This window comes from Myxine glutinosa, chromosome 6 (assembly GCF_964187855.1).
Source record: "Myxine glutinosa chromosome 6, kmMyxGlut1.1, whole genome shotgun sequence".
NCBI lineage: Eukaryota > Metazoa > Chordata > Myxini > Myxiniformes > Myxinidae > Myxine > Myxine glutinosa.
In genome coordinates, this window is record NC_136266.1 from 92,752,534 (window position 1) to 92,769,445 (window position 16,912).

At 47.4% G+C, this 16,912-nt stretch overlaps 1 protein-coding gene across 5 annotated transcripts in view; it reads left to right on the top strand.

Moving 5' to 3' along the window:
- The window catches only part of ADHFE1 (alcohol dehydrogenase iron containing 1), a 126,886-nt gene that overhangs the window by 85,415 nt on the left and 24,559 nt on the right, over positions 1-16,912 (top strand). For all 5 annotated transcript variants that reach the window (XM_078780126.1, XM_078780129.1, XM_078780131.1 and 2 more), the window contains one exon: positions 14,932-15,084. In XM_078780126.1, the coding sequence (XP_078636252.1) occupies positions 14,932-15,084 (153 nt within the window). The remainder of the gene's footprint in view (positions 1-14,931; positions 15,085-16,912) is intronic.

Below are 16,912 nucleotides of genomic sequence, written 5' to 3' on the forward strand. Positions count from 1 at the left end.
TGTGCGTTCGCATGATAATGTAAAGCGCCATGAGGGTAGTTTACTCTGCTTGATGGGGCTATATAAGACTCCTTTATTATTATTATTATATGCAAACTGATGAAGCAGTTCAGGGAAACAGGCTGCATGAAAGTTAAAAAGCACATGCACCAGCCAAGTATTGTTACACCAGAGAAAGTGGATGAAGTGCGGGAAAGGATGGAAGCAAGCCCAAAGAAATCTCAGACGTTTCGTAAAACAAGCTCACTGTTCATATTCCAGTGCAAGGAAGGCGGTCAAGCAACCAAAACTTTATCTCTGCAAAATGCATGCAGTGCATCAGTTACTGGAGCCAGATAAAGAGAAATGAGTAGCCTAGTGTGAGTGCCTCCAGAGGATGGGTAAGAGAACAGGACAATGTTTTGGATGTTGTGTTTTTTTTACAGACAAAGCATGGATTCATCTTTCTGGGTATGTAAATTCACAAAATTCTAATTTATGGCTAAGTGAACAACCTTATGCAGTGCATTAAAGGCCATTGCATTCCGCAAAAATTGGTGTTTGGTGTGCTGTTAGTCGGCAAATAATTATTGGCCCAATTTTCTTAAACAGGAAACTTAGAACATTACATCAACATAATCTATAAGTTTAATGGGCACCTTACAGAAGATGAAATCAACCAAGGATGGTTTCAGCAAGATGGTGCCACGAGTCACACTTCGCGATATAACATGGGCAAACTTAGGCTACTCTTTGGTGACAGTGTAGTGTCTAAGTCATTATGGCCACCTCGATCCCCAGATCTTAAGTCACCAGATTTCTTTTTGTGGGGATATTTGAAGGATATAGTGCACGCTACAAATCCACACACTCTTGGTGAATTAAAAGCCATAATCAGTGACACAATCAGCAATATTCTCCAATAAATGCTACACTCTGTGTCGGAGAACATATGGTGAACATTGAATTTGTGGCTGCAACATGGTGTTGGACACTTTCAGCACTTCATTTAAGGTAATCAATTGTGTGGAGCATGTTGTGTCTTTCTGTAACACTCAGCTACATTTACGCAAAAATTAGTTTCGTCACTGATGTAGTTTTTAGTGTATGGGAATTATTTAGGGTTCTCAAATAAAAACAAGACTGATAGTTTAGCAACAGCGTAGCCGGGCTTGTTTAATACTTTAGTTGAAGAGGATAGTATGACCTGTGCGGGGATTTCAGTTGGCAGTTCGCAAATAATGTAAGTATTAAATTTTTTGGACTTCAGGCATGGACAGCCGGTTCGTGAATGACTTGGGTAAAGCAAACGGCGAATGCCAAAAGATGAACCAATAAATTCCACATTCCTGTGCCTCCTTCAGTCAAACGTCAGGGATTGCCAGCAGGTTCTCTATATTTTCATTCCAAACAGCATCATTCATCATTCCAATCACAAATTAATAATCTAGTATTAATATATTGTTGCGGATTCGGGGGTCAGCGCTCCCCTTATCAAGGGGGGGGGGGGTTAATCCCCTTGTCTTTTAAGCTGGCCGTCCCCCAATCCTGGAAGCTATCTATGCCGCTCCTTCCGGTCGGAATTAGCTTGGGTGATTGGTCAATGCAGGGAAATAACTCCCGCTCGAACCACGGATAAGATGGAATATTGCCGAGCGGTTAGCAATCCGCGATCCGAGCCGTTAACAAATGACTAAACCCGATCCTGAGCGGTTTCCAAATCGTGCCACAGGTACTCAATTGAAAGAAAGGATGGAGGCGATCGGATAAGAGGAAACCAGAGTGTAGGAAGAACAAATAAGGGTTTATTTATTATGTACAAAAACCCAAAGAGGAAACAGAAGGATGTACAAGGAGAAGAAGAAAAAAGCAGGACACAGGGCAGGCTTACCTATACAGTCTTAACTTATTACGACCCCAGGACGAACAGACACACTCACACGGGATTGTAGTGGTAGGGGAGGAATGTCCAGGCAGATGGTCCGGGCCATGGGATCCGGCTCCGGTCCACTCCAGTCCAGGCTCCGGTTCCGCGGGCGAAACCCGGCAGGCAGCTTCGCGCGTATCGTCGGACGCGAGTGGACCTTACGTATCTCGGGGTTACATATATCGGGGGGACTGGGATGCGGCGTACGTAATACGTAGCTCGTGCCAGCTCTCTCTCTCTCCCGATCAATGGCTCGTATCACAGGCAGTTTGTGCAATCAGCGTCTCCGCGCAGTCCTTTGAACCAAGCGCGCCTCCCGATCAATAAGTTCATAAAGCGCCTTTCCCAACGAGTCCGTAAAAGGGCTTTGCGTGCACGCTTATATAATGCGCTTTGAGATCAATGCGCGCACTTCGAAACCACGCCTGCCAGTGAGCTTACCTCAGCCCTGGTTGGTTGGCGAGGGCTCACCGGCTCCGCCCTTGACGGCGAGTTGACAGGGCCACGCCTCGTTCCCGGCACTCCGCCCCCTTCTTCCTCGAGCTTGACCGCGTGGTTAATGGCGTTTGTTTGAGCCAACTTCAGCTGAACGCAGCAAACGCTGCTGACAAGCGAAGGCGCGTAATAGAATTGGGAGAGAGGTTGGCAAAATGGCCGGAATGGATTGGGACCTATTCTTATTTAATTGACACAACGCAGATTCAACTATTGGGAACACGGCCTTATCTGACACATAATAAGGAAATAACTAAAGTTCCTATGGTGTCCTACGTGTTGCATATGAACTAACTATGGGTGTGACCTTTAACCTTTTAAATGATGGAATATTATTTACAAGCATTTACAAAGTGAGGGGTTCTCAAAAACCACAACACTGCACCCTCCTTTCCTCCAGGCCCGTCCCTGGCCGAAACAACTTCAACTTAGTGTGACACTCAGGTGTGGTTACCCTCTACTTTTAACCTCACCCTGAGTGCGACAGTTTTAACACTAAATATGTCCCGCCTGCTGTGTTGCATCCTACCTAACTGACTCATGCCCACAGACTAACCGAATTGCAGTATTATTTCGAAACTACACATTTAGCCGGTGGGAAGCATTAATTACAGTACACTAGGTATTTACAAACTGTCACCCAGGACCTGTCTTTTGTGGGAAGAGAAACAGAACTTTTGAAAAGAGGAAAATCATTGCCATGCACTGCACCGATGCACCATACCATATGCACCCATAAAATAAAATGCACCAAAAGCACCATAAATGAAAATGCACAGAAAAGCACCAAAAAGCACCATCAAGGAACGTACACATTTCAACAAATAATAAATGGTGTCTTCTTTCTTCTCTGCTCTGCTGGGCCTCTGGTTCTGGTTGATCTTCATCTTGATGTTATTTATTAAAAGGGCACAAACCGCGTCCGCTTTTTATTATTTCTGGCCAGCAGGGCCAACGTAGCTGGCCCTGCTGGCCTCAAAGTGGCATCTATCCACTGCATGGCATAGATGCCACTTTGAAACACAGTGATCCGCAACCAGATACCGCTGGCAACAATGGTCGGTCCCAGCAGAGGTGCCAGGCCACAGTACATGTGGTCCATAAGGTGGTGCTAGGCCACAGAACGTGTGGTCCATATGGTGCATCAGTGCAGGCCGGAGGCAGCAAGGGTGCGGGCGCACAACTGTGGTCACCTGCACACTCCCCCCCCCCCCCCCCCGGGCACAAAAGAAGAAAGGTTCCGTGAGTGGGGAAGGAAGACAAGCAGATCAGCGGGCAGGGGCGCAAGGGTACACATCATTACGAAGCAATGCAGACATGAAGGGCATGGGAGTGCGAGCCGAGAAAGCTCGTCCCTAACCGTTCGTCACCCCCCATGTCACCTACCCTACCCTTGCCCTTACCCGTATTTACACAATTTACAAATCCGTCACTATCGTCTTGTCTTTCCCATCCCCTCTAGTGCCAAATCCGTCATCAATCCCTCCTAAGGAGGAAGAGATGGAATACAAACAATGTCACACTCCGTCATGATGCGTCTTACATTCTCCAAATAGTTCACAAAGCATGGTGTGGAGTCTTATCACCCAGGTGAGTGGAATGCGGATGGTGCGAAGGGATTTTCTCCTATCTACCTTCTAAATGACATTAACACTTTACCTCTACCCGGGGTCTTACCCTGCCAAACCATTGGCCATCTATACTCTATGTGGTTCTAAAAACCAATTCCCATTGACCAATCTGTGGTGCACTCCAATTTGGGGTCTCACTCCCCCGATTCTTCAACCTGTGCCCTCGCACAATTTCAGGGCTGGGTCGTGTGGCTCACCAGCAGGTCCGCTCACCTGCACACCTCCGCCACTGCAGTTGCCACCCGAGCTTACCTGCTCCTCACCCTAACCTGAGGAAGGCCCTCTGGCTCCCTTACCCCACTACCGCCCTCGCTGGCACCTGGCTTCCCGGGTCCTCTCTCGGAATCCTCGGGCCCCATTGAACTCTAACTGGCTCCCAGAGCCTATCTGCGGCCTCACCTGGCTGACAGACTACCAGTGGCGGAGTGCCCATTTAATCATTCTCACTGACAGGCCACATGCCCAGCCATTCCACTTTACTCATGCACCAATCAAGCAGTACCCTGCTACTTCCGCACCACAGATGTCAATCTCCAACCGCAATTTACCTACTCCCTCTACCTACATTTAAACTACCCTGCCCGGGTATTCGTGAAGGGGTCCATCCTTCCCCCATCCACTCCTTCGCACCATACACTCCACTCCATGTATTCCACAATACTCACTCCACACCATTCATTCCATACTCCATTTACTCCAGACCATCTATTCCATCCAACCATTCTCCCTTGCCACCATGCAAGCCAATCACTCAATGCACAATCGCACACATCCTCGATACTCTGCTCAATACACTTTCTACACACACACACACAGCATTCACGAGCAATGCCTCTCAATTCCTCATTTCATCTTAAACCTCCTGCTCACACCCACAGCATCATCTGGCTATCTATTTCCCTTCTAAGACTCGTGTTTCCCTGTCATCCCATTAAACTATGCACATCCCACGTCATTATCCACCACCTACTCTACACTACGTCCCCACTACAGGTACAATGTCACTACTTAAATCTTGGTCACCTATAGTCATCTCTAGTTCCCTATACATTATCCTAACCCTCCTGGGCTAGTTTGTACAGCCAAACCCCATAAACTAAAGCTCCTCTGCCCAAATAGGATGTGAGAGATGGGAGAGCCACCATCCCTCTACATCACTATCGCCATTACTATCGCTATTCATTCACTACTCTGAGCCTCTCGTGCGGGAATACATTCTTACAGCTCGGCTTCGAAAAGCCGGCTATCCGTGCGGATGGTTGGTCTGGCTCCTGTTGGTTGGGTCCGTCCGGCATTTACGATTCAGAGGAGGAGGTTTTGTCGGGCCAAGGCTCCAAGCACCATCCCTACGTAAGGCCTGGCGCTCCCAAGCGCGATGGCCCAGCCTTGCCCGGCCGGAGCGCCGCCACCACAAGGGGGCGCCGCTCCGGCCCCTTCTCCTTCCCATCGAACCGGGCCGATCGCCTTGCCTGGCAAAACACAGCACCGACCGTGCAGGGCGGAGCCCGGCCCGAATCGTGCACGGCGCTCCGTGCAGGAGCGACGCGGCTACGATCCCAGCCGGCCCCCGCAGCACACAAAGCGCACCATGCCCCGAGAGCTCGCGTCGGCTATACATCGTCCTAAACACTAACCCAGTTAACGTTGATGCCCGACTAGCATGCTCACATCCATACGCTACCCGTTCTATACTCACACATCCACGTGTCTCCATACACTCTATGCATTCCATGCATTCCTCTCGTGCACATTCTTGCGCATTCATTCCCCTCGCACACTCTGTTATCACACACTTCGTAACACACCTCTCTCGCGCACCGTCTTGCGCACACTCTCCCGGTATGTACTCCGTACCACTCATGGGTGTGCACTCTGTTGCACACCCATTCAGCGCACACCTACCCATGGGTTTGCAATCCCTTGTCACACACCCAATCACATGCTCCGGTGTGCTCTCCCACACACTCGCCACAACCAACTCACTCTCTGTATCACACTCACCCTCGCACATACACTCCGTCGTGCATTCATCCTCACACTCGGAAACACACTCACTCCTCGGCGCACACTTTTTTCTTACACACGCGCCATTTCCACTCACGCAGCGCACAAAGGACCTTCCACAAGCGCCCGAGTTACGCCTGGATCCCAAGCGCGCGAAAAATCCTTTCGCGCCAAACACCTTCCCGCAAAAGCTTTTAGCACCATATACAGCCCTTCTCACCTTGGCGCTTCCTCTTCTTCACTCCACCACCTGCAAACTTTCCATCTGGTTATGCAGCACGACATCATGATGTGAATTCAGACTTTGCATGCATTCCATTTTTTCCTCCCGCGAGTGCTTTTCTATGCCTGCTGTATCTCCAATTTCCACTATTGCTTCGATTTGATTTTCTTTTTCTTTAATTTCAATGTCTTTTCCCTCGATGACCGCTGGCACTCATAAAATTTTGTCTACTTTGGCGGTCGCTGGCTTCCCCATACCCCGGGTCATGATCTCTACCCCGGTCCACGTGACCATGCCTTGCTCAGCCTCGCTTTCCCCGCGCTTCTCAGGTCGCGCTACCTCGTCGCGTACCCCCGCAACCTTTCCACCCGATCTGCAGTCTCTGTCTCTCCCCATCTGCTCTATCTGGCCGCCCACTCTATTTTCAAACCCCGTTAACCCGTCCTTCATTCTTTTCATTTGATTTTCCCGGGTGTCCATCTTGCTTTTCACCCTCGTTAACCCCTCGTTCATTTCGCCACTCACATCCTCCAATTGGGCCCCTAATTTGCTTTCTAACCCCCCTAATTGGTCTCCCATATCATTTCTCAACCCCCCAATTTGGTCTCCCATATCATTTCTCAACCCCCCAATTTGGTCTCCCATATCATTTCTCAACCCCCCAATTTGACTTCCCAATTCATTTTTTAATCTATTTTCCATCCCCTCAATTTGGTTTCCCAACCCCATTTGCATGGCTGCCTGCAGCTGCGCAATGAGGGCCTGCATGTCCATCCCTCCCACCTGCACCGCGGGCGCGGCCCTCGTCGCCATGTGCGAGGCGCCGCCATTTTGTGCACCTGCAACCCCCGCTACCGCATCCTCATTGTTTTCCTCCTCCATCTCTCCCACTTCTTCCCTGGGGTCCTGGGTTAATTCTACCCCTTCTTCTACCTCCTCCACCGGCATCCGATCGCCTTGACTATCCATGGCACGATTCAATTTGGATGTTTTAATAAAATTTCGGCCGCTCGTAATTTCGACCAATTTTTTTTTTAGATGTATTCAAATTTGGTTCGGGTCCAATCCCACTCCTGACACCAATTGTTGCGGATTCGGGTGTCGGCACTCCCCTTATCAAGGGGGGGAGGGGGTTAATCCCCTTGTCTTTTAAGCCGGCCGTCCCCCAATCCTGGAAGCTATGACACTCCTTCCGGTAGGAATGAGCCAGGGTGATTGGTCAATGAAGTCCCAAATACCTACTTACTAACCCGACCGTAAAGCAGGGAAATAACTCCCGCTCGAACCACGGATAAGATTGAATATTGCTGAGCGGTTAGCAATCCGCGATCCGAGCTGTTAACAAATGACTAAACCCAATCCTGAGCGGTTTCCAAATCGTGCCACAGGTGCTCAATTGAAAGAAAGGACGGAGGCGATCGGATAAGAGGAAACCAGAGTGTAGGAAGAACAAATAAGGGTTTATTTATTATGTACAAAAACCCAAAGAGGAAACAGTCGGATGTACAAGGAGAAGAAGAAAAAAGCAGGACACAGGGCAGGCTTACCTATACAGTCTTAACTTATTACGACCCCTAGACGAACAGACACACTCACACGGGATTGTAGTGGTAGGGGAGGAATGTCCAGGCAGAAGGTCCGGGCCATGGGATCCGGCTCCGGTCCACTCCAGTCCAGGCTCCGGTTCCGCTGGCGAAACCCGGCAGGCAGCTTCGCGCGTATCATCGGACGCGAGCTGACCTTACGTATCTCGGGGTTACATATATCGGGGGGACTGGGATGCGGCGTACATAATACGTAGCTCGTGCCAGCTCTCTCTCTCTCTCTCTCCCGATCAATGGCTCGTATCACAGGCAGTTCGTGCAATCAGCGTATCCACGCAGTCCTTTGAAACAAGCGCGCCTCCCGATCAATAAGTTCATAAAGCGCCTTTCCCAACGAGTCCGTAAAAGGGCTTTGCGCGTGCGCTTATATAATGCGCTTTGAGATCAATGCGCGCACTTCGAAACCACGCCCGCCGGTGAGCTTACCTCAGCCCTGGTTGGTTGGCGAGGGCTCACCGGCTCCGCCCTTGACGGCGAGTTGACAGGGCCACGCCTCGTTCCCGGCGCTCCGCCCCCTTCTTCCTTGAGCTTGACGGCGTGGTTAATGGCGTTTGTTTGAGCAAACTTCAGCTCAACGCAGCGAACGCTGCTGGCAAGCGAAGGCGCGTAATAGAATTGGGAGAGAGGTTGGCAAAATGGCCGGAATGGATTGGGACCTATTCTTATTTAATTGACACAACGCAGATTCAACTATTGGGAACACGGCCTTATCTGACACATAATAAGGAAATAACTAAAGTTCCTATGGTGTCCTACGTGTTGCATATGACCTAACTATGGGTGCGACCTTTAACCTTTTAAATGATGAAATATTATTTACAAGTATTTACAAAGTGAGGGGTTCTCAAAAACCGCAACAATATCAAAATATAATGCTAAATCATGATTGTATTGAGATATCAAACCAGTGAACCGTCATAATCTGTTCACTTCCCGATTTGGGAGCAAGGTCCATGTCGATCACATTTCAAAATCATAATTGTGTTGAGGAATTTCTGAAACTTCCTACCACCCGCTGGGACCCTAAAACGTTCCACAGAAGGTTATTATACTTTCTTTTCGTAAAATATGCAACCGTAATGGTTACTAAATGCATTCCCCTATCATGTGACCAGACCTCAGTTCTGATTGGTGTATGTTTGTGGGGACATACGGACAGATAAACGCAGTTCTAGACGGCATTGCCCTACGGGCCACGCCATAAAAATCACCCTGTACTTTAATTTTTCTGATCATGCTGTATTGGAAATAAGGCTTGTTGAAAAGCTCACATTTTGTTCTCTTACTAATTATAGTTATCTGCACAAAGATGTACCAGGAAGCTGCCTGGACATGAAAATGAGTTTGAATGGTATTTCCATATTCAATTGAAACAGTTGCAAATCCAGAACAGATGCTTTGCCAAAAGGACTGAATACAGTTTAGCGTTTTTATTTCACAATTTTTATTTGTAATTTTGAGGTTTGATTTGCCTTGCCAATTCCAGAAGAGATGGGAGAGGCTATTGTAATTTGTCTGTGTGTTAGTGTGCAGGTCTGCATGCAAATCTTCACCCTTATTACCCTGCACGTAGTCCGAAGCAGGGTTAACTAATATAGGAATTTCAAAATGACGTATGAATGATAAATGAGGTCTTTTGCACATGTGCTGTGTGTGTATTAACACTGACTCAGTTCAGCTCGCTGGGCCCTTTTAACCTGGCATTACTCGCGTGACATCTGTGATTCAAATTGTCTTTTAAATACCATTTTCAGCAATTAGACGAGAGTTTCAATTTAATAATAATAATAATAATACATTTATTTTATATAGCGCTTTTCAAGAAGCCCAAAGACGCTTTGACAGAGTACAAATAAACAAGTGCAAAAAGACAAAAATCAACAGGTAAATAATCAAAGCAAAAGGAAGGAGAAGGAGAAGAGATAGTCAGGGGTTAAATGCTGTGGGTTAAATGTTGAATGCAGTGTTAAACAGGTGGGTCTTGAGTGATGTTTTGAATGTGGTGAGTGAGGAGGAGTCTCTGATGGTGTGAGTTAGTGAGTTCCAGAGGGTGGGAGCAGCGATGGAGAAGGCCCTGTCCCCCCAGGATCTGAATTTGGTCCGCATGGGGGGGGGGGGGGGTCAGGAGGTTGGTACCAGCAGAGCGGAGGTTGCGGGTGGGAGTGTGTCTGGAGAGGAGGTCAGTCAGGTAGGATGGGGCCAGGTTATGGAGGGCTTTGTAGGTCAAGAGGAGGATTTTGTACTGGATTCTCTGGGGGGATGGGGAGCCAGTGAAGCTTGTAAAGGACGGGGGTGATGTGGTCACGGGTCCGGGAATGGGTGAGTAGATGGGCAGCGGAGTTCTGAATGTATTGGAGTTTATTGATGATTATTGAGGGTGAACCAAAGAGGAGGCTGTTGCAGTAGTCCAGACGGGAGGTGATGAAGGCGTGGATGAGGGTTTCTGCAGCCGTGGAGGAGAGGGATGGACGGAGACGGGCGATGTTTTTCAGGTGAAAGAAGGCTGTCTTTGTGATCTGTTTAGTGTGTTTGTCGATGGAGAGGGTTTGGTCAAAGATGATGCCAAGATTCCGGATGTGAGGGGAGGTGGATACTGGGAAACCGTCGATGTTGAGGGCAAAGTTTTGGGTGGATTTGGTGAGCGTTTTTGGGCCAATGATGATTATTTCAGATTTATCATAGTTAAGTTTGAGGAAGTTGATTTGAAGCCAGGATTTTATTTCAGTGATGCAGATTGTCAGGATAGAGTGGGTGGCGGTGGAGATGGACTTGGTGGAGATGAAAAGCTGGATGTCATCGGCGAAGCAGTGGAATTGGAGACCATGACGGCGGATTAAGTGACCAAGGGGGGACAGGTACAGGATGAAGAGGAGGGGGCCAATAACTTAACCTTGGGGGAGGGGAGCAGTGGGGGATTTGCAGTTATTGATGGAGATGAACTGGCGTCTGTCGGAGAGGTATGATTTGATCCAAGAGAGGGCAGTGCCGGTAATGTTAAAGGTGGTTTCAAGTCGGGTGAGGAGGATGGTGTGATTGATGGTGTCAAAGGCGGCGCTGAGGTCGAGGAGGATGAGAATGTTGAGGTTGCCAGCGTCAGAGGAGAGGAGAAGGTCGTTGGTGATTTTGAGGAGAGCAGTTTCAGTACTGTGGTTGGAGCGGAATCCGGATTGGAATGTTTCATACAGGTTATTGGCAGAGAGGTGATGCTTAAGTTGAGTGGCTACAGCGCGTTCCAAAACTTTTGACAGAAAGGGTAGGTTGGAGATGGGTCTGAAGTTGTTTAGGGTGTCAGGGTTGAGTCCAGGTTTTTTCAGAATGGGGGTAACAGCAGCAATTTTGAGGGATGGTGGGACGATGCCTGTAGACGGGGAGGAGTTTATTGTTGCAGTGATAAGTGGAGAGAGAGAGCAGGAAGGGAGGCCTTGACAAAGCTGGAGGGGATGGGGTCAAGAGTGCAGGTGGCAGTTTTCATTCCTATGAGGAGTTCAGAGAGGTCAGTAGGGGAGACTGGGGAGAACTGAGACAGGGGTTGGCAGGATAAGGGGGGGCAGGTGGTTTGAGGGGGAGCAGGTGCGGTGGTGGTTAAGCTGCTGTAGATGTTGTCAATTTTGCTTTGGAAGAATGAAAGGAAGGAGATGCAGTTGTCTACTGTGAATGACTGGGTGGTGGTGTCCAGGGGGCTGAAGAGTTTGTTTATTGTAGAGAAGAGTGCTTTTGGGTTTCCAGAGCCAGAGTGGATAATTTGAGAGTAGTAGGCGGAGCGGGCGCGGGAGAGGGCATCTTTGTAGTGTTGTAGGTGGTCCTTGTAGGCTTGGGAGTGAATTGTGAGACCTGTTTTATTGCGGAGTATTTCAAGTAGGCGAGCACGAGTTTTCATCAGGCGGAGTTCAGGGGTAAACCAGGGAGCAGAATGGGTGAAAGAAACTGTTTTGGTTTTCACGGGCGCAAGCTGGTCAAGGCAGGAGGAGAGAGTGTGGTTGTAGTAGTCAGTGAGGTCAGAAGGGGTGTGGAGGTCAACGAAGGGAGAAGTGGACATTTTTTCAGAGAGGGTGAATGAGAATGAGGTCGGTGAAAGAGCGTTTAGCTTACGGAAATTGATAGTGCGATAATGCCTTGGTGCTGGGGTGGGGATGTTGATGGTCATAGTGATGGCTAAGTGGTCAGAGAGGGTGAGGTCAGAGCCAGAGAGATGGTGCAAAATTAATCCAGTAGAGCAGACAAGGTCCAGAATGTGCCCACGGTTATGGGTAGGAAAGTTGACATGTTGAGTGAGGTTAAAGCAGGTGAGTAAATCAGTGAAGTCAGTGGTTATTGTGGAGTCAGTGGAGTCCATGTGGATATTGAAATCACTGAGGAGGAGGATTGAGGGGGAGAGGGAACAGAGCTGGGTCAGAAAGTAGGAGAAGTCAGACAGGAATGATGGGTGTGGTTTGGGAGGGCGGTAGACGACAGGCATGACTGACTGTGTGTGACCAGAGAGTTTAATAGCCAGGTGTTCAAATGATGGAGCAGATGAGATGGAGATGAGGCTGGTCTTGATGTCCTGTCGGTGTATTATGGCAATTCCACCACCTCGGCCCTCCGAGCGTGGTTTATTGATGTAACAATATCCATTGGGTGTAGTGAGGTTGAGTGAGAAGTAGTCCAGAGGTTGTTGCCAGGTTTCAGTGAGACAGAGAAAGTCCAGTTTATTATCCAGAATGTAGTCATTCACGATGAGGCTTTTGTTGTTGAGGGACCGGGTATTGAACAGGGTGAGCTTGATGTTGCTTTGTACGGTGGGGATGAACTCAGGTGATTTAGCCAGGGTTTGCAGACAGGAGGTGCGATCGTGTGCGTTGCTGTGACCAGGTGCGCTGGGACGATGAGTGGGAGTGCGCTGAGCCGACCAGAGTACTGGAATGAAGTGACCTGTTTGTAAATAAACAAACTTATGACCGGAGCCTCTACGAATGTATCTGGGTCGTCGCAGGAGTCCGTGGGATTTGATTGCAGAGATGCATGATGGGGTGGAGTGAGTATTGAGCAGAAGAAGCCTTGCGGCGGAGTACCTTAGAGCCATGCCAGGCAGGAGCGAAGGGACGAGTAAGAGGCCAAGGTTGAGGAGGACGAGTAGGCCTTGCCGCAGCGGCAAACGACCGCAGCCGCTAATCAAGACAGCAAAGGCCGCAGCGGCAAACGACCGCAGCCGCTAATCAAGCAAACCAAGACCACAGCGGCAAACAGCCACAGCCGCAAACAACGGGAGCGGGCCTGAGGAAACAGTGGAAGAGCCGGGCAGGCGGAGCCAGGAGCAGAGCCGGGACCGAGCAGAGGGCAGACCCAATGGCCAAAAAGCCGCCACGACCACCAGAAAAGCAGACTATATACAATGACCCAGTCGGAGAAGCGGCGAACAAGTAACGCCAGCATCCTCTCCAGACCAAACCCCAATTTAAAAATGGTTAACCATGATTGTTCTGTTCCTGAAAACAAATCAGACTTGCGATAAATATCCATGGATGATAGGAGTGGGTTTCTATAATTCCCTGTTGATAATATTACCTGGTGGTGGCTGTGGTTATCTCACACACACACACACACACACACACACACACACACACACACACACACACACACACACACACACACACACACACACACCTCCTTTCGCCAATAGATGCAAAAATCCTGTATAATTTATCTTGTGGTCCGGGACTAAACAACAAAAATATATATATTTATAACAGCACTCACAGTCAATACAACTTCCACTCACACCACGCTTACCAAATATGATGAATAGTAAATATCATCATTTTAAACTTAACCTGTGCATTGACAAACCCCAGATATGACCTTCCCATAGATGTTAAAAATCACAAAGGTTTGGTTAGAACACGCCTTTCTACCTTTGGGTACCTTTCACAGGCCCATGTTGTCGAGGATTTTTGCAATACAGGCTGCAAGATATCAACTTTTTGGACAAGTTGATCTGGAAGTTCTGCATCTGTTTTATTATGCAGAGGCACACCCTTTTCTCGCATGTCCATTTACAAGTATTTTAAAAGTTATTTTAGTCATTTCATTCTCCAAGCCATATCACTCTATCAGATGTCGGTCTATAATGATATCAGATGTCAGTTGTCAGTCTATAATGATGACAAAGTTAATCTCAATTGAATTATATATTTTTGAACACCTAAACATAAATCAGAACACAAACCTGCAGTTTAGCAATACTTTGGGTCAGAATTTGACAAATTGTTTGGAATTCTTGTTCCGAGCGCGCATGGGAAAGCGTGGTAAAGCAATTGCTTCAGTCTGTCTGTCAGTCTGGCAGTCAAACAGAATTGAAAATCATTCCAATCAGGAAACTTCCTGGTTTTGGTTCAAAGGACACAAACAACAGGCATGAATAACTAATGAACTTGTCAAATAAGGTGCGGTAAAAGATGGTGCATCAGTGGTGGTAAACTTCCGATTCAATGGATTTTTTGGGGCGGTTTTCTACAGCTTATAAATTTTTTATTTCATAATTTTTATACATTTTTAGAGAATTATAATAAATGATAATTTTATAGAACTGAACATTTTATATAATTTCATAGAATACAATAATTATACTCATATATTTGAACACTGTAGAACACAAATCGCCTTGTTTGCACTTCCAAAAAAACAGCAGTTTAGTAGCACTTGGGCAACATAATTTGAGGCATAAAAATCCCATTTTACTGCATTTTTTACGATTATATTCTTTCAATTGGGATAATAAAAAAGACATCAGTTTTTGTCTAATTGTGTTGGGCAAAGTTTTATTTTATCCTTATTTGATTTTGACATCCAGCCCAGAAGCACCTGTTCAATAAGTAAAATAGCATCCTATTTAAATGTGTAATATTTTTCCTTTAAGGGAGAAAAATATATAAAAATTATAACATTCTGGTTATCAAAGTTTTCTAATTTTAAATTATTTACCAAGTGGGGTTTTGGTTAATGAGAGGCTACTGGAGCATCGAGCTCGTCGCTGTTTGTAAATTCATAACTAGAAAGCGGCACTAACTCCTTTTTCATTTTGCTATGCAGCCATTGCTTGGAGTCGTACACAGCTATTCCATATGATCGGCGTGAACCCTGCCCAACAAATCCTCTCTACCGTCCAGCTTACCAAGGCAGCAACCCCATCAGCGACGTGTGGTCACGCCACACTTTGCATCTAGTGGCCAAATATTTGAAGAGGTTTGCTTTGATGTTTAAGGTTGGAAACAATGTTTCAGGAAAAGGGGATTTGCATCTTATGTAGACAAGTTAGCGGTGGCACATAAATCCATCCTTTTTATGACACTTGCAACTCAAGAACACAGCTCGGTATCAGTCAGGTAAATGAGAAATAGGAAGATGTTGGGGAAGGAAAGGAGGGCGTGGGTGGTTAGGAGGAATAACTTTAGAATTCCCCCAGAAATGGGAGTGATTCGTGGTTACAGAAAATATCACGCTGCGTTACCAAGGGCTATGTATTGAGCTATTGTTTTTGTAATATATACTTGGGCTGGCATGATGGCGTAAAGATATGCGCACTCGCCTTGAAGCTGTCGAGCCTGCGTTCAAATCCCAACCCAGCTATAAATGGCCATCCCGGTGTTTCACAGAAATTGTGATTCGTCAATATGTGCTTTCCCTCGGATGGACGTTAAACTGGGCGACCTGTCTGCTGACATTCATAAGTGGGCGTTAAATATCCCATGGTGTCCCTTGCAAAGAGTAGGTGAGCTATTGCCGGCACCTTGAACAAATTCTTGCCCCAACTACTGCTGGGAAGTTGATGGCAAAACCCTTACCAAGAAACTGCTTCGGGAGCACCGACACTATGTAAGAGAGTATGGTACATTAGAATCAGACAGTTTTTACTGTAGATATAGATATTAATATCTGAAAGATTACATGATGATAGATACAAAGTATTGTCGTGCTTTGAGGTGTGATGGCGCCCCCATTGACCTTCACAGTCTCGAACAAAATGAAATTTAAAAAAAAACAGAATTCACAAGTCAAACTATTTGTGTCAAAGTATTCAGCCACTTTCGTTGTCCAATGAGTGTCTACAATCTAGATAGTGGTGTGTGCAGCATTGTTTACTTGCTAAATGATGAACGTTCTCGAGTTAAAATTTACCGAATGTATTTTTCCTTCTTTTTTTTTTGTATACAAGATCGAGGCTCGTGAAAGAGCTAACATTAATCACACAAAAAGTCAAACCGACACATAAAACACAACATAAGTGGAGCGGTAGACAAGATGGGGAGAGAGGGGGAAGGACGGACACAAGCACAACATTTGAGAGCAGGGACATCGAGAGAACTGTGGGAGGAAGAGGGCTTGGGGGAGGTGGGAGAGGTATAAAACATATGGACACAGCAAGGACTTCCAGGAAAGAAGTTGGAATTTCAAAAAAAGTGGATTTGGGGTGAAATTAACGGGGGTAGAAAAGATCAAGGTTTTGGATGGGGGAAGATAAGAGATGGTGGTGAACAGCTGTTTTAAAGACCTGGAGGGAGGAGTGGGATTGAAGGGAGTGGGGGAGTTTGTTCCAGAGGCAGGAGAAAAGGGGAATGAAAGAGTGAAGGTGAGCAGAGAGCCTAGATTTTGGCAGTTTAACCATAAGAGGGTTGCTGGCAGATCTTGTGCGACCTGAAGGAATATTTGGGGGACAGAGCACAGAGAGAGCTGGGGGAGCAACGCCGGAGAGGAGTCGGTAGAAGACAGAAAGACCACCAACCTGCCTGTGGTGAGAGAGAGAAAGGCCCTCGGAGTTAAGCTCCTGTCACACATAGGCTTATATTTTGGCGACTGACGGCGATCAAGATTTTTCGGCGACTACTGGCGATTTTGGGCGGTCAAATATGGTCAGGCGGCAGTATGGTGACTGCAGGCGGCCACATTGCGACTGCATTGCGAAGAAGCACTGACCTCGCCCCGAGTGGGATGGCGACTGTTGAAGATCGACGACGACTGCATTGTGGATGCACGGCGGCAGCGTGGCGACAGTCTGGCGGCTAGATTACGATTG